At 52.3% G+C, this 17251-nt stretch overlaps 4 protein-coding genes across 4 annotated transcripts; 1 reads left to right on the top strand and 3 right to left on the bottom strand.

Annotated features, from left to right (window-relative positions):
- Nucleotide 1: 1 nt before the first annotated feature.
- On the bottom strand, nt 2-1472 carry NCU04052 (hypothetical protein; the record flags this gene model as incomplete). The annotated part of the gene is made up of 3 exons (XM_952574.2): nt 2-718; nt 994-1216; nt 1320-1472. 3 exons carry the CDS (start codon nt 1470-1472, stop codon nt 687-689), a joined length of 408 nt encoding a protein of 135 aa, XP_957667.2. The 3' UTR covers nt 2-686.
- A 4604-nt stretch (nt 1473-6076) lies between these two features.
- NCU04051 (GCN20) lies at nt 6077-8654 on the top strand. Its single transcript, XM_952573.2, has one exon. It carries the CDS (start codon nt 6242-6244, stop codon nt 8489-8491), a length of 2250 nt encoding a protein of 749 aa, XP_957666.1. The 5' UTR covers nt 6077-6241; the 3' UTR covers nt 8492-8654.
- A 927-nt stretch (nt 8655-9581) lies between these two features.
- Nucleotides 9582-11451, bottom strand: cpc-1 (cross pathway control-1). Its single transcript, XM_952572.3, has 2 exons — nt 10688-11451; nt 9582-10630 (listed from the first exon to the last, which is right to left on the bottom strand). Exons 1-2 carry the CDS (start codon nt 10695-10697, stop codon nt 9828-9830), a joined length of 813 nt encoding a protein of 270 aa, XP_957665.1. The 5' UTR covers nt 10698-11451; the 3' UTR covers nt 9582-9827.
- Nucleotides 11452-14435: 2984 nt separating this feature from the next.
- On the bottom strand, nt 14436-17065 carry NCU04049 (hypothetical protein). Its single transcript, XM_952571.2, has 2 exons — nt 16701-17065; nt 14436-16623 (listed from the first exon to the last, which is right to left on the bottom strand). Exon 2 carries the CDS (start codon nt 16383-16385, stop codon nt 14739-14741), a length of 1647 nt encoding a protein of 548 aa, XP_957664.1. The 5' UTR covers nt 16386-16623; nt 16701-17065; the 3' UTR covers nt 14436-14738.
- Nucleotides 17066-17251: the final 186 nt, after the last annotated feature.

Below are 17251 nucleotides of genomic sequence, written 5' to 3'. Positions count from 1 at the left end.
GCCTCTTTGGGGGACTTGGCCGCTTTTGGGTGGTGGAGGTGAACGAGACAGCTTGAACCTGAACCTGCAAGCCGGAGCTGGGGACCGCTGACGAGTGAGTGACCAGAACCTGGGGCCACTCTATGCACAACCGAATCCGTACCTGCGAGGGACGAAGGGATCCGACTCTCCCTTTGCTGTACGTAGTGTACAGACTCCAGACTGCCGACACGGCTGTGGCGGACACTGGGGTGGAAACAGAGACACCGCTGTTGTTGCTCGGTTCGATAGGCGAGGGGATCGCTGCCAAACAGATTCGAGCAAGTGTCGCCGGCGTGGGTAGCTTGCTCAACCCTCAATGGCGACCTCGTTCGATTCAAGGATGATCTATCTGAATAATGAATGGACGTCAAGGCCTGAACAGATGGCCGCGGTAACCTAGGTTGAAGGGTCCAACGAAGTGAGAGAAAGTCTGTATAGTTGCCGTGTACAGCAAGCACGCTGTCGCAAGTAGGTAGGCTCGAGGGTCCAGGTAGGTAGTTACCTCTGGTATCTACCACCACACTGAAAAACGAGGGGAAAGAGACAAACAATGTGTGTGTTAGACAAGACAATGGTGGAGGAGCCTCTCAAAAGCCACCACCACACCACCACATTCAACACAGAGACAGACTGACCACGGCGTCACCAATGAGTGAATGGAAGGGTTAGACCTCTGGAACGGGAGTACGGCAGGCGCCTTGTGTGGTGGAAAGGAAGGTAAGGGGGAGGTTGTTGTGTGGTGGGTGTGTGGTTGAACTGAATCAATGGATGGAATCAAGCTCGAGACATGCAAAATCAACAAGGTCAATGCAGGTCACCTCACGCAGGTCCTCTCTCCTCTTCCGTTCCCCCCCCAAAAAAAGGCGAGAAAAGGTCGCGCACTTCCCGTCCGTCCTGAGGTTGTCGCCCGTGTGTGGCCCGTCTCGGCTTGCAGCCGTGCGATGGCTGCCACTGGACGTCCTTCCAACTTACTACCACCTTTCAAGGGGCCCTGGACCGTGACGGCCGGCCGCCCACTGGGACCTGCCTCGGTGCTGAAATCCATGGCACCTCTGCGATAGGTGGGTCCACTGGCAAGGGAATCGACTGGGTCAGGTCCTTGCTGGACGAAGCTCGACAGAAGAAGACTCAAGTGGAAGTTTGGTGCCGGGTCAGGGAAGCCGTTCGGATTGGCGCGATTTGCTCTCATGCCTGTCTGTACCCCGGCTGTCAGCTACTCGCTTGCTTCCATCTGTGGACACGGCGGGCTACGGGGAGCGCGCGGTGCGTGTGCCTGCGCTCGTGCCAGCGGTAGGTACCTCTACGTATCCCGGTAGCACACGGCGGGTGCGCGCGAACACTGGAGAGAAGGAACTGAAGGATGGAAGAATGGAAATGGAGAAAGCCCCGAACGGAAGACCTGAAATGGCCACGCTTTCCAAAGTGGAGCATTTTTTGACTTGGCCGGACATGCCTTCTTCTTGTTCTTCTTTTCTCCAATCTCACCGGCCGTTGACGTTGTTTTTGCTTGTTTTTGAAACCAGACTTTGCGATGCAGTGCACGCCGGCTGCATCCCCAACCTGATCCCATATCCACTCGCCAATTTTACCAATCGACACAAGCCCTCCACAAACGCGAAACAAAGAGCATGCAGAATTGCAGATGCCAATTCATCCCTAGCTTCTTGTGAGAAGATGATGCACGTCATGGATTCCACCGAGTACGAGCTTTGTGCCGTGTATCGTGGTATTCTCGTGCCATCATCTGCTCCTGCCATATGTATTGTGATGGGTGTCCGCTCTGAGCCATCTCTCGATGCTTCTTTTTTTCTTCCCCTGGTACGTATGTACCGACCTAGAGCGAGACAATGTTTGAGAAACCATCTTTACAATTGGTGCCCGCTGATTCCGGTCTTCTTCCGTATCCAACGGTACAGTAAATTGACTGCGTCGTTTGGGGTTTTGCTTTTGCGATCCATCTACCTACATGCAATTCAATTATCTGACCGTGGATCAGATGAAACAATGTTGTAGCCCTTGCCTCTTGACTTTTGAACGTCCAACTTCTTTCGGTTTAATCTTTGATACCATCAACAACGATGACAACACAGATGGCGTCCAAAAATGATGCATTGAAACCCGCATGCGAAATGTGCTTCGGAAGCCACAGCTCACACCATGCAACATCCTCGACCCCTGGTTTCCGGGAGGAGCTCTTGATGCACACCCAAACTGAAGCCAACCTGCCGTTCTGTGAAAACAAGGATCTTCCTCTGCCTCATCGAATTTCATTGCGGAGTTGAACCTTGCAGCAGGCCACGCCGGCCATCAGGCCACGACCACGTCCAACATGACTAGAGGTACTCGCTCGACACATCCACTCGATAACAGCCCGCCCTCTATCTCTCAGTGCTTCGCTCAAGGCACTCATCCACGGTCTTCAATGGTATCCCCAAAGAGTAGCAAGTTCACAAGTCATTTAAATCCCTGTACCAGGACCATCTTATCAACTACTTCATACTTCTTCCCTATGTTCATCAACCCGCTGTCTGGCCATCACCAGATGTAGAAACGTTTCTTGTTTGATTTTATCTCTTTTCCTTCACGAATGACCTATTTCATGAAATAGTTCACCACATACGCCGGAAGAGGTTAGCTACTTCGATAAAGAGAGAGAAACCGGGAATATTGACATGTCGAGTCCTGAAGTCTCTATGCCACAGCCCTTGCCCCAGAGATGCGTGGGGGAGGAAAGGATCTGGTACGGGTTATATCTGGCTCCGAAGCTCACAACTAATGACTGGCCTGCCAAGGCATGTAAGCGATCCCTATACCGCAACGGATTATTTGTTACGAGCCGTGGAGCCGTGTCAGAACTGCTAGCCGGCCAGCTAGCGAGCCAGCAACCCCCTCAGAATACACCTCAGTACTGGACTACACATTATTGTGTTCATCTATGCCTGCCCATAACAAGAAAACTGTCAATACTCGACTCGGATCGGGAGATTTCCAGTCGCGGGTGGCCGGGTTTGGTTGCGTCCAACTCTGATACTAGCTCATTTCTCGCTACCCAATTATATTTTATGCCGTCGTCGTCATCGTTGTTGCCATTGTCATTGTCATTGTCCCAAAGCGCATCAAATACCAAGGGCCCAATGTCGTGAACAGATCTGGCGAAACGTGGCTTTCCCACGCAAGCTGAGCGATGGATGAGACCGTGGCGGTTATCAATCCCTTGGAAGACAGTTGTCCACGTCGAACATCCTTTTCATTTTCAATCAAATCGACAGAACTTGGCAGCAACAAGGCTGAAAAAGCATGGCTGCCATGCTATAAAAAGAATGTGGGTGACAAGGGTGGTGGATGGTGACTAGTGAGTGAGTGGGTGGTATTAACGCGGGACGTCTGCTTGGTGATGTTTGGTTGTTTATGGTTCGGAATCCTTCACCTCTTTGGAGGTTGAAGTTCAAACTCCCCCACAAATATTCGATGATCATCTCTTTCTCTTTGCGCGCGAAGCCGATGAGGGAAATGTGATTGATCACTACCAATGAGCGACCGTTCTCTTATGAACGAAAAGCCGCTCGGTTTCCCTTTCCCGCGGCAGCGTTACGGATGAATGGTTATTAGACGCCCGTTAAAGGCGCAAGTACCCGTACAAACACGTACATATTTTTAATTGCTGGAGACGTTTTGGTCACTGCGATAATTCACGTCCGTCCAGTTACTCATTTCCCTCTCATTGACACAAAGAACCCATCAAACACACGTCGGTCTCTTGAGGCTCTAGCAGATATATGGCTTTGCAAATAGACCTACGTACCTGGGTGAGCCAGAACATGCATACATACACCCAGAGTATTCTGGTGAAGCGGCGACCTACACTATCCACACATCGCACAGCATGTCGGCAGGCTTCAATACCCTAACACGAGCGCCCTCTTTAAAAACTATCGGTGTCGTTTCAACCACTTCTTTTCTCTAAACCCATATATATATATGATGGGATACACAAAAGAACATCCTCATTCGATGTATCTTGCGCCGCGGGCGACAGCGCGTAGGTAGTGTATGCAGATCATCAAGGACACAAGCAACTGCTGTGTTTCCACAACACAGCATTGTTGTGCAGGCTAGTATGTAGATGGGTTGATCGCCACTAGAGGATATAGAAGTTTGATATTATGAAGCATCCATCGTTCACCTTGTCGCCTTTCCACAGGAGGTAAGAAACGAAGATCAATTACCCCCCCATCCACTACTGGTATGAACTTTAGCCACTGCATCATCTTTCTTTTCTCTGCTCGACTTCACATCCCGCCAGCCATTTGTGTCAGCCACAGTCTCGTAACCATCTAGCGAGACACTGGGGAGAAACAGGCGGCGAACGATCCCTTGAGTATCGATTTCTCTCCACAAGACTCAGTTGCGCCGTCTCTGCCCTAATCGTGGGCCGTTCCGTTTTGTCCGAGACACACGAAAGTTGGAACAGACCGACAGCTGTTGGAAACATGCATCTACCTGATTCTGATTCTGATTCTGATTCTGCTCCGAAACATACATATGGCGGCGCCCCGTGACGAGTAGAGAGATAGATAGGTAGGAGATAGGCAGGTCCAAGGGCGAAAATGAAATCTTGTTCATTGAAACTGCGCAAGGGTTTGTGATGTTGAACCACAGCAGACATCCAACAACAATTTAGCCTTGGTAAGACCTGAAAAAACAGCACCGCTCGATGGTGCTATCGCCAGGGTAGGTAGGCAGTGTAGTAGTGGGGATTGGGAATGTCCGCTGGTGACTATCACACATTGTAACCGCATTTTACGCGCGGTTTGTTTTATATTTTGGTTGTCGGCAAGGGGGGGTAATCGCTTACTTACCTACTCGCTTCGCTAACAAATTATCACCGTAACGGGACAGGGCAGGTTAGGGTAGGGTAGGTAAGAGCTTAAGAGGTAGGGATTAGCTCGGCGATAGCTGGTAGACACAGCTGGCAGGCTGAATCAGACGATGATGAGTGATGCTGGTCGCCGTCGGTAATTTGTCTTAGAAAATTCGCCCGAGTTGTCTGGAGTTCTAGGTGAAGGAGACAGACGGACAGCCGGACAGACAAAGAAAACGAATAGAGAATAAGAAGAAGAGATGTCCACCCGCGCGCGGGCAAACACACACACGCACACACCATCGAACCTCCGTCGGTTGCGACATCTGATTTGTTGGGTCGAATCAATTCCAATTTACACGCCCAGTAAAATCCCCTGCTTTTGATGGGCGGCGAAGGACATCAATAGTAGGCGACACCAAAGCGGCTTCGGGCATGTGTGTGCTTTTGCATGTTTGTCCTCCGGGCACTGGGCAGTACGATTCGTACTCGTCAGTACCTAGACGTAGGCAGGGCTCTTTTTGCTCCAATTGCTCCTTCGCGCTTAGTTCTTCTTTCTGTGATAGTGACGCTCCACTCAGTGAGCAAGCAGCGGTTAATTGCTGAAGTGGCTTCTTGGATCGCCCCTGTGTTCAAGATGGTGTAATGGTCAAAGGCAGATGTCTTTTCGATTCAGTGGACATTGGTAGCTATGGTAGTGGGCATTGGTTGAATGCACCACTGTCAGCCGTCTGAAACAAACTCGTAAAGTGTCTAATGGCGTGCCATCATTGGCGAAACTTGCGATGCGGCCCTGGGCCGAGGCCTGGTGGTTTCCAGACAAGTGGACGAAACTCATCGGGGCCATTCAGGATCGTACCCTTCCCTTTTGGAAGGTCTACACTGCTTTATTGCGTACTGCCCGTGCACGATGCGTGTTCTAGAAGGCGGGAAGAATATCCCATGCAAGAAAGCTGGTGCCTGCCCGTGCTGATGATGTTAAAAAGGGAAAGGATTCGATGCCACTGGTGGTAAAGTTTCTCGTGATGATGTTGCTCCTTTTGCGGGCGTTAGCGCTGCTGCACTAACAGTAACAGCTAGCTTCCTCGAGTGCAAACAAACCAATCAGAGCTTCTCCCATGAACCCCACCGTCGAGCGGTCAGTTGGCGGCAAATTCCGCCCCGCGCCCAGAAGAGGGACGAGGGCACCCGGGAGGCGGACCGGCGCCGTGAAAGTATCAAAAGTTGAACTCCACTTTGATATCGCACTCCGACAGGCTACCTACAGCTGCGTTTCAAGATCAAAGGAAACGTGACAAAACGACAGTGTTTGTTTTCACCGTAGTTTGATCAGCGAACTGTCAGACCATCATAGCCAAGATGGAGGCCGAAATCAGGACCGTTCTCCCCAACATCGACCCGATCATCTCCGAGTATTCGGCCGGCTATCTCACCCATGCCTCAACGGCCTGGTCCGGCGATGAGGATGCTACCGGCCCGTCTCCACTCGTCGAGGCCGCTTCCGCCATCACCGACCTGCTGATCTCGGCCTCTGGTGGTACTAATGCCGCCCTGCAGGACAAGATCCGTCAGCTGGTCGACAAGTGGGTGGACAGGTATTCTGCTGCCAACGACAGCCAGGAGAAGAGGGGTCCGGCTGTGAAGCGTCTTGACCAGACTATCCAAGTGAGCGCTCAGAGGAACATCTCGTCGACTCTGGCCGTGGCCACGGGCGGTGTTGATCTTGAGTCGGCCAACGCCAGGAAGGTCGAGTCCAAGGTCGACAAGAAGAAGCTGGAGAAGGCCGAGAGGAAGATTGCGGCCAAGCAGAACAAGAAGACCTTCAAGACGGTCGAGTATGAGGCCTCACGTCTGCTCAACCAGGTCGATCCAGCTCAGTCGTACGAGGAGTTCTACATGGCCGTCAACCCTCTGCAGATGAACGGCTCTTCCGGCAAGACCAAGGACATCAAGATCGACAACATCGACGTTACCATCGGTGGTCTCAGAATCCTGACCGACACCACTCTCACTCTCGCCTACGGCCATCGCTATGGTCTCGTCGGTCACAACGGTGTCGGTAAATCTACGCTTCTTAGAGCCCTCTCTCGCAGAGAGGTTCCCATTCCTACGCACATTTCCATTCTTCACGTCGAACAGGAACTCACGGGTGACGACACGCCTGCCATCCAGGCCGTCTTGGACGCCGACGTTTGGCGTAAGGTTCTTCTCAAGGAGCAGGCCGAGATCATCAAGAAGTTGGCCGACATTGAGGCTCAGCGCGTCGGGTTGGCCGACACCTCAGCCGATGCCGCCAAGCTTGATAGGGAGCGTGAGGTTCAGGACAACAAGCTCGGGGAGATCCAGGGCAAGCTTGCCGAAATGGAGTCGGACAAAGCCGAGTCGAGAGCGGCCAGCATTCTTGCCGGTTTGGGTTTCTCGCCAGAACGCCAACAGTTTGCGACCAAGACGTTCTCCGGTGGTTGGCGTATGCGTCTTGCCCTCGCCCGAGCCCTCTTCTGCGAGCCCGATCTCCTGCTGCTCGACGAGCCGTCCAACATGTTGGACGTCCCCTCCATCACGTTCTTATCCAACTATCTCCAAACCTACCCCAGCACCGTGCTCGTCGTCTCTCACGACAGAGCTTTCCTCAACGAGGTTGCCACCGACATCATCCACCAGCATTCCATGCGGCTCGACTACTACCGCGGCGCCAACTTCGACTCCTTCTACGCCACGCGCGAGGAGCGCAAGAAGGTGGCCAAGCGCGAGTACGAGAACCAGATGGCGCAGCGTGCCCACTTGCAAGCCTTCATCGACAAGTTCCGGTACAACGCGGCCAAGTCCTCAGAAGCCCAATCGCGTATCAAGAAGCTCGAGAAGATGCCTGTCCTGGAACCGCCCGAGACCGAGTACAGCGTGCACTTCAAGTTCCCCGAGGTGGAGAAGCTCTCGCCGCCCATTGTGCAAATGTCCGAGGTTACCTTCGGCTACAGCCCCGACAAGATCCTGCTGCGCAACGTCGACCTGGACGTCCAACTCGATTCCCGCATCGGTATCGTGGGCCCCAACGGCGCCGGTAAAACCACCATCCTCAAGTTGCTCGTCGGCAAACTTTCCCCCACTTCGGGCCTCATCACCATGCACCCCCGTCTCCGCATCGGCTTCTTCGCCCAGCACCACGTCGACGCCCTCGACCTCAACGCCTCGGCCGTCTCCTTCATGGCCAAGACGTACCCAGGAAAGACGGACGAGGAATACCGTCGCCAGCTGGGCGCCTTTGGCATCACCGGCACCACAGGTCTGCAGAAGATGGCCTTGTTGTCAGGTGGTCAAAAGTCCCGTGTGGCCTTTGCCTGCTTGGCGCTCACGCAGCCGCACATTTTGGTTCTCGACGAACCGTCCAACCATTTGGATATCGAGGCCATGGATGCGCTCTCGGAAGCGCTGCAGAAGTTTGAGGGTGGTGTGTTGATGGTTTCCCACGATGTCACCATGTTACAGACGGTGTGCAAGAGCTTGTGGGTGTGCGAGAACGGAACAGTGGAGAAGTTCCCTGGTGATGTGCAGGCGTACAAGAAGAGGATTGCGGCGCAGGCGGATGCGGCGGGAGTTGTTAAGAAGCATTAAGATAAGATAGGATGATGGAAAAGTGGTGGTGGTGGTAGTGGTAGTGGTTGGGTGGGAGGTGTGGAAAAAAATGCTGTTAGATTGTACAAAGCGAAAATCTCAAGGTTGATAAAGCGGTCATAAAGTGTTGTAGATTGTGATGCTCTGTTTCTGTGTTTTGTGTGACTAGGGTAGATTTTGTGCTTCACTTATTCTTCTGCTTCGTGCTTTTGCTGTTGTGAAGTAGCCCAAGGTAAGGAATCATACGGCCATCCTCGGGAACTCTGACTGAACAACCATATATGTAATGGTTGGGTCATTTATAGAGAAGTTTGTTTCCCTGGATGAGGTTGGCCCTCCCTAACTGCAAAAGATCATGACTATGCCAAACCTTTTTTTTTTGGGTGTCCAGCTTCGCAACATTTCCTTCAGTCAACAATGTGCTTGAGCGAAATACATGTAGGTAGAAGATGACCTAATCATGTATTTTATGAATCCTTGTGACGGGCATTACATATCTGATCTTACGTCCGCATTTATCTCAACATAGAGTTTAGTGGTGGTGTCGTTGTTCACTGTAGCAACAACCCGCCTGCAAGAGATATCTTTGCATTGGACTGACTGCAGTGGTGTTACACTTCGCGACAATCCTTGAAACCCGTATTTCAAGGAGTTTGAAGAACAAAACAAAATGGGCGGCGATGTGGTCGGGAGGTACCGACTATGACTGATGGAAGACAGCCTTGCTACGACGGGGTGTGGAAAGCAGTCATCAAGGGATAGATCGCAAGTGTCAAACAACGGGAACGCATACCAAACATGTCCTTCATCTCTCACATGACGAGGGCAAATAGGAGAGCGTGTTTAACAATGCAATCAACAAGTGTTTGTAGTCGAGGTCAAGGACATAGCCAGTTGTATATTCCTGCATCACAGCAAAATAGACGGCATGGTGAAGGCTTGTACGGGCTTCAAGTCTTGAACACGAGTGAACAAAGTCTTGAGACATTCCATCGCCAGGGTTCGTGTCAACATAGGGACCAAGGGACATCACGACGAAGACATTGGAAATCACAAACTCGAAGCGGTCACAGATGGCACTTTGTGAAAACACGGTTGAAAAAACACTGAAAACTTTTAATTTGGTTTCCGCTGGATGTAACAGCTAGGAAAGGTATCTAACTCCGAAACCAGAAATATCCCAAGGCGCGATCTATGGATCAAGCGACACTCAATAATCAATGATAACCAGAAAGAGAAGAGAGATAAGAATTTCACAAAAAAACAATGAAACCCCTCCTCGATGCCCGTCATCGAGGGATATTTTTTTTTCGTTCAAGGAGCCGAAAGGTTCGGTTTACTCCGTAGACGCACCGTGCGCCAAAGCCAAGTTCTTCCAACGGTCACGCTCTGCGATCAGTTCCTCGATCTTAGCTTCCAACTCCTCCAAGCGCTGAGCCTTGCGCTCACGAGACTTGCGAGCAGCCAAAGTGTTGCGAGCACGCTTCATGGCAACGACATCGGAAGGATCCTCAACAATGATAGGGGGTAGAGGCTTGTCACGACGGCGAGAGCCAACACCAGCGACCGACGAGTGACGACCGCTGGGAGGGCTGACAGACGACTTCCTCCTCTGATGACCAGAGCCCGGAGACAAAACCTCCAAATCCTCAGATGGGGTAGCAGGCGAAGCTTCAACAGAGTGAACTGTTTGCTCAACGGTCGGCTGAACGGTCGGCTGCACAGATTGAACCAACTCAGGCAGCGGTTGTGTTTGCTGCTCAGTCTGAGTCTGGGTCTGAGGCTGAGTCTGGACCTGAGCCTGAGCTTGAGGTAGCGGGGTGGCATCAGGGAAAAGTGAGAACCACGTGTCTGGGTTTTCCAGGTCACTGTGCCCAAAATTAGGAGAGATGTCGAAGGTATCGAAATCCGGTGAGCCGTCGAAGAGCGAAGGCGAAGTCAAAGCCGTAAGAGCAGTGGAGCTAGGAGCAGACAGATACGGCTCATGGAGCAGAAGCTCCTGAGGCGAGACAGTGCCCATGTTGGAGACGGAGCTAGGAACGCTGCTCGAAAGATCGTATGTCTGGTTGGCAGGCGAAGCGAACGCCGCCTCGGTGGTAGCTCCACCGTCAAAGGTGGCGAAATCCAGCAGGTCCAGTTCTGTGCGAGATTGTAAGCGCATGTTGAGAGGCGGCATGCGATAAGAGGTGTAATTACCTGAGAACATCTTGTTGCCCTGCTTTCCGTGCGAAATACTACCGGTACTTTTGGGAAACAAGGGAACAGGAGGGCGCTGCTGTGCGCGGTTCTGAGTGTTCAGGATTGAAGCTGAAGAAGGTGCTGAGGAAGCGTAGAACTGTTGCGGACGCGAGTTCTGAGAAGAGCTGTACCGATTGGTGAAAGCCGAAGAAGTGAGTTGGTGCCCTGTTGCCTGGATAATGTTTGCAACTCGCTGGTTCTGCAGAGACGGAGACAAATGCTGGCTACGATGTTGCTGATTCAGGTTGATACCTCGGGTTGGAGGCTGGAGAGCGTTGCGGTTATGTTGACGGTGTGGTCTGATCGGCTGATCGAACAAGACAAAGTCCTGAAGTGGTGGCTGTTGTTGTTGTGCTGGTGATTGCGCGGAGAGTGCCGGCAGGCTCGGTGAACTGGAGGGAAGCCATGTTGACTGTTGGGAATCCGTGGTGAAGACTGGAAAGTCTTGGCCGTGAATGGTGGCGGTGGGGGTAAGAGAACTTGAGCGCGAGCTACGAAGCTGGGTGCTGAAGTTCAGATCTACCTGTGAAGGAAGAGCTGAAGGGGTTGACGAAGAGGGGGGAACGTAAAATTGTTTAATGTTGACGATTACCGAACTTGGGTTCGAGAGAACGGGGAAATGGGAGCGATTTAACGCATCTTGATGGATGCTTCTCGTGATACTGTTTTGGTTTGATAGGGTGGATTTGGTTGCAGAGAAGAGAAAGGAAGGTCAAAGAGGGAAAACTGGGCGGAGGGAAGGATTTTGTATCAGGCAGCAAACTGCCACTGCAGTGGCCCTGGCAGTGCCGGGCGAGGCACCCACGCACGGCCGCGCAACCGGTTGGTCCTTGCCCACCACGAAACCCTTCTGAAAGGTCAGATGGAAGTGTGCGACAGTGCGCGTCCCCAAGCCAATGCAGGCGCCATGGATCCACTCCCCACCCGCAAGATTTCACTGTGCGTTCTTATTGGTTGCCGCAAGGCCAGCCAAAGGGGGAAGTATGAGTCACAGCACCGATACAAGAAAATTGCAGAACTAACATATGGATGCGCGCGCTATTCTGTAGAGCTCTGGGCAAAGCACCAATCCTGCGGGTCGGTACACACACTAGCACTGCCCCACCTGAGGCAGTCAGCCCCGCTGACCGAATTGCCAAGAGCCAATGGAGACGGAAAGCCAACGCTGATGGAGCACCATCTGAATGGACCTCGCTCGCTTGCCTGGAAGGGACAAGGGACACCGGAGACAGGGCCTCCAACCAAGGGCGCGGGAAAGACGATCCCCAAAGTCGCAACGGCCCAGAAAGAACGCATCCATCACATTCGGATGGGATGGCTTGAAGCCAGCTTGCAGCAACTTCAAAGCTTCCGTCGAGCTGTACGCGTATCCGCACCTCAGGCATCCATCATTTCAGTTCATCCCGCCAGTCCACCACCAGCCCAGAGAGGCAGGGACAGTTCAATGGGAACTTTCTAGGTTGCGATGACCGAACCGAACCGATGCCATCATCGGTTTGCCGGTCCGCATGAGAAGAATTAAAAAAAAAAAATTGCAGCCGATTTGATACCGATCAGATCCCGATTCCTGTTTGGAACTTTGGAGCCGGCTCCGTTCTTCTCCACCTCCCAAGAATTGCGCAACAGTCTCCTGCATGGCTCCTCCTTGCCTTCACGGCGCGCTGTGAAGACTGTCGCTGGGAATGATTGAGCGGAAAATACCATACCCACCGAATGGGTATACATACACCACATACTTCACGTGCCTTGCGTTTTGCTTCTTGTGCGGGTTTTTTCTCGGCTAGCCTTATTGAGCTGTGCGGTCCATTCCATGTGCCAACCATGAAAGAAGCTCACCGACGCCAGACCTGGTTGAGTTCCTTGTCATACCGATATCGGACAGTTGAATTCGTACAGACAAAGGCTGGCGGCATCTAGAATTGGTTTCTTCTTCTGGGAAATAACAAAGATCAACACAGCTTTTGTCGTCGTCGAATCACAAAAGTCAATTGCAGTTTTCCTCCTCAACATACGTTCTCCGCGGGGAAGCCAAGATACACTACTTTTCACAACTTTTGTGTGGGAGAGCTTGGCGGCCAGGGCGACCTGGGCGGGGTACAAAAAAGGGTTTCCACGTTTCATTCTGACTCACCACAGCCCATCGCTTAAAACGTGTTTTTGGTGTTTATATATTAGGCGTACTACACTGTAGTGTACGCATACTCCTACATACTAGACCAGCTACGATGCGCTAAAACAGCGTTTCGTTCTTTGAGCGAACGCGGGAAACGAGATCCGTTGTGCTGGACACGCTTTACGATGCAGTAGCGAACGGTCTCGACGTGTATAGCGTTAAACTAGATTTTTATTAAACGAAAGCGGGAGATAGTAGCAGCGGAGCAGAGTGGAAATTGGGGCAGGTTGATTCGCGCAGAATCCCTTCGTCTTTTTTTCTTCTGAGGCATTTGGAGATTACAGTTCCGTACAAACATACAGTACGTATACCGACAACCGGAAACAATGGCACAAGTGCGTTAAAGGGATCTACCGGTTGTCGGCCGGCTGAAAAATAGGTATTTTTCACCTCTTGTAAGCCTGTGATACCGGCAGCCAGCCGAGCAAGCCGTAACCGACGGAAACTATCGATCTGCATCCGAATACCCTCATCACGATGTTACGGTATCATGAGAGCAAAAGTTGTTGAAAATGTCATTATGTACAAGTACGCAGCACGTCGAGGAGTGGCCACAGCTGACGACACCATTTGGCAGTTCTTGAGGCATGAGGGTTCTTTAGCAAAGAGGATGGACGCTTCCATCTGGACCAGGCATGTATTGCCGTTATGTGTCCACGATCCAAAGAAAACAACACAAAATTCCAACCCGTCAGGGCAGATACAGTGGTGAGGGCAGAAAGTTTTGAAGAGCTTTTTTTTTTCCTTTTTATAAAACATGAACACCCGAAGCTGCAACCATCACGATGTCAAAATGCCGCCTGCTCTCATGCATCGATGCATTGCCCTGACATCTCGATATGTGTCCCCGGTGGAACCGCATGCCGCACACTTGGGTGATAACGACTCGGGCCTCCTGGAGCCCTGACCACGTTTCGCGGATCAACTACGGGTCTACCACGGGGCAACTATGGATATTGTCGAGAGCCCGGAATCGTGAACACTACTTCCACGGCCGGCCTGCTGGTTCACCGATGCCTATCCGGACTACTCTCCGGAGACTCCACAGAAATGTCGCCATCGCTTGCCAGTCTCGCCAGCCCACCGTACCAAGCGCCGAGTATTGAAAAAGTTTTACGGCCACCGGACTGCGGACCGTGCGGACCTGGTTGAAGTGGGGGGGGGGGGGGGCGAGACTCCCAGAGACCGTGTACGCAGTAGACGCCATGCCGTTGATCGTCGTGGAAATCGTGGAGTATCAAACCTTCTCAAGCAGTCAAATTAGCTCGAGTCGATGGCAAGCTAATATCATCGCAAGCAAAGAGCGGTGATCGAAAGTTCAAGAGGACACCTACACGATCGAACACAGATACCGACCTCTATATGGGACAGATACGACACGAGTCTGGAGCAGAGCTACTGCGTACATAGTAAAGGTTCGTTACTATCCGGTATTATCACACGTTGACAAAGAGCGTGTTGGCCTTTCGCTTGAAAAGTGGTTGGGTGGCTTTGCTCAAGCAAGTACAGGCCGCACCAGTTCAACACGGCAACCTTCTTTGTTCGAGTGTACTTTGATGTTTCATATTTATGTTGGCACATGTCAACCAATCCTCTCATCCATACTCGTCCATGCATTTACACCTTGTTCTTTTCCCAACACCTTTTCTTTAGGTGTCGGTTTTTCGTCACCGTCTAGTCAGTCATGTAGAACCAAACACTTTGCTTTTCAAAGCGGCCAGTTGGTCATGACCAGGTATATCATATCCAAATCAAGCATAAGAAAAAAAACAAAAAAAACACAAAAAAACATCATCCAAAAACCTCAAGCGGAGTCAACCCAAACCATGAACCACATCACAGAGTCCCTCCGGGATGCTGATAAGGCGACGGCTGCACTTGATCCAACGGTGCCTTCTGCGCCGCTGGATCATTCGGCCAGTGTCCACTCTGATGCTGCCTCACGGGGTACGACTGTTCCCTAGAAACGTACGCATCCGGATTCTCTCTCATGATCTCATCCTTCCTGCCCACCGCATCCCAACTATAGTTCCCCTCCTTGGCCGCCTTGAGGGCCTCCTCGAGCCACTTCTTCCACTGGAGCGTGCCAGGCAGGGCACCAGACCTATCCACCCACGCATCCTTCTTGGTCTCGCGAATCGCATACCAGAGCGTCCTTGTGAAATTGGGCGGCTCGTCGTTCGGATCGTGGCTCATGACGTCTGCGGGCGTGATGTCCGTAAAGGTATATCGGGAAAGGTCCCAAAAGAAGCGCTGCGGCAGCAGGCCGCAGACCCAGTAGATGCTGTTGAGCAGGACATAGGCGCCGCCGATCAAGGCCTGGGACGACCACCGGCAGTTACCCAACAGCACCACGGCCACCATGAGCAAGACCATGGCGATGCCCATGAACAGCCGGTGGAACTTTGTCGACACGTAGCGGCACTCTTCGGTGCCCTGGTACAGCTCGCGCGCAACTTCCTCGGTGCATTTGACCACGAGGAAGGCGCCCTCGCGCGTGCGGATGACCACGTCGCCCGGTGGCACCTTGGCATTGGCTTGTCGCGCCATGAGAAGCGGGTACCACCACGAGGCGTAGCCCATGACGGTGGCGGCGAGGGAGATGGTCACGATGGCGGTCACGGCCGCGCCGTCGTTCCAATAGGCTGTGATGATGAGGATCGTGACGGTGAGGAGGAAGGAGAAGACGTTGATGACGTGCATGGGCGAGTCCAGGGCGGGCGGGACGGTGTAGCGCGCGTTGGGGCTGCTGGCGACGCGTTGGGGCGTCATCATCTTGGGCGCAGTGACTATGTCGGTGATGCGCTCGGACATGGTTGGCCGGCGGTTGATGCCGACCGTGGGGACATGGTCGCCTTGCTCGGGGTCGACGTCGATGGTGACGTGCTTGTTGGTCCCGTGTTGACTCCTGGCCGCGTCTGCGTCTGCGTCTGTTTTCGCGCTCGCGGGTGTGTTGGTTTCGTGGTTTCCTCCGTTTATGCCGTTTTCTCTTGTGTTGTTGAATGTGATCTCGCTATTTCTATCTTCCGCCTTCTTCTCCTTCTTCCTCTTAAGCCATCGGAGACCAAAAACGGTTCCCAGAAAGCCTTCCTTCTCCAGCCGTCTGCTGACGTCGGGCTGGAGAAGATGTGTATGCTTGATCTCGAACACCCTAAAGTCGAACGCCTTGTACTCGTCGAGTGGGTGCAGAATGTTGGCAAAGAAGCCAACCGAGTCGAGGAGAGTACCGCCGTAGACGGCTGCCAGTTTGGCGTGGACTTCGGGCAGTCGTTGGGGCCGCTGCGGACGGAGCAGGGCCTGGGGCGCGGGAATTAGGCGCGGAAGCATGCAGAGAGAACTGGCGGTGATGGTTTGAGCAAATTCAGCAACGCTGCCTTCGCCAATGATGGCCAGCAGCGTGATGACATCGAAGCTCCATCCCGGATTGATGTTCTTGCCCCAGGGGAACCAGTGGTAAAAACCATCATCGTCGACTTCGGGCATGATGTTCCAAGTAACTGGTCCAGTAAACCAGAGGTTTTGGTTTTATGACTATCTTGAATCGTTCGAGTATATCAGACCGACGGTCGCCAATGGCTTGACGTCCTCGGTTAGTAGAGGAGTGCTATGCCGTTGGCAGGGCTCAAATGCGATTGAGATGCGAACGTCTACTCAGACAGTCCTTTAGTCTGCTAGTCCGACCGAGGATAAGTATGAAGGCTGATAATGAGTTTATAGAAGTCTGTTGACGCCTTGTTAGCTGTATATACATGAGAGAGTGTTCTGGAGCTCCTTGAAACTATAGAAGTACAGACATACCGAGATAGTACACTAAAGAAAACGAAAAACCAAGCTCCAACCGCAAAGTAGGTACGAGGTCGCAAAAGTTCTCGAGTCTCCAAGCCTCCTTTTTGAATCTTCAGACACAAGTCAGCTTTCCCTTTAATGAATCAGGCTATGTCTCGAATCACGGGGCGTCAGCGCTACTTTCCAACGGCCTCTCAAAGTGAGGATCTTTGGAAAAGCGCCAACAAAGCGGAGTCTCCACCTGTGAAGGATCAGAGTGCTGCAACGCGCCCAGCTAGGCGATAGGCAAACCAGCCTCTCACCTTTCAACGGTCGGTTCTAATGACAAGGGTGACTTGACAGGAGGCTTGATGAAAAAGTGATAAATGGACGGGTCTTTTTGGAGTAATCATTAAAACAATGTAAACATGAAAATGAACTACCTACCTAGACAAACGCGACACCTACACTCCACAGCGGTGTATGGAGGAGGGTATAACAGCTCGAGGGTATGTATATTCATCGCATGAAGGAGAATATGATGCTTCGAAGCCGTCCTAATATCCTGTTCTCGATCGGCGATA

Source organism: Neurospora crassa, linkage group VI (genome assembly GCF_000182925.2).
Source record: "Neurospora crassa OR74A linkage group VI, whole genome shotgun sequence".
In the NCBI taxonomy this organism is placed as follows: Eukaryota; Fungi; Ascomycota; class Sordariomycetes; order Sordariales; family Sordariaceae; genus Neurospora; species Neurospora crassa.
This window is presented reverse-complemented; position numbering and strand designations above follow the sequence as displayed.

Excerpts from the sequence above, each read along its gene's own strand:
- NCU04051 (XM_952573.2), top strand. The coding sequence starts at position 6,242 with ATGGAGGCCGAAATCAGGACCGTTCTCCCCAACATCGACCCGATCATC.
- NCU04049 (XM_952571.2), bottom strand. The coding sequence starts at position 16,385 with ATGCCCGAAGTCGACGATGATGGTTTTTACCACTGGTTCCCCTGGGGC.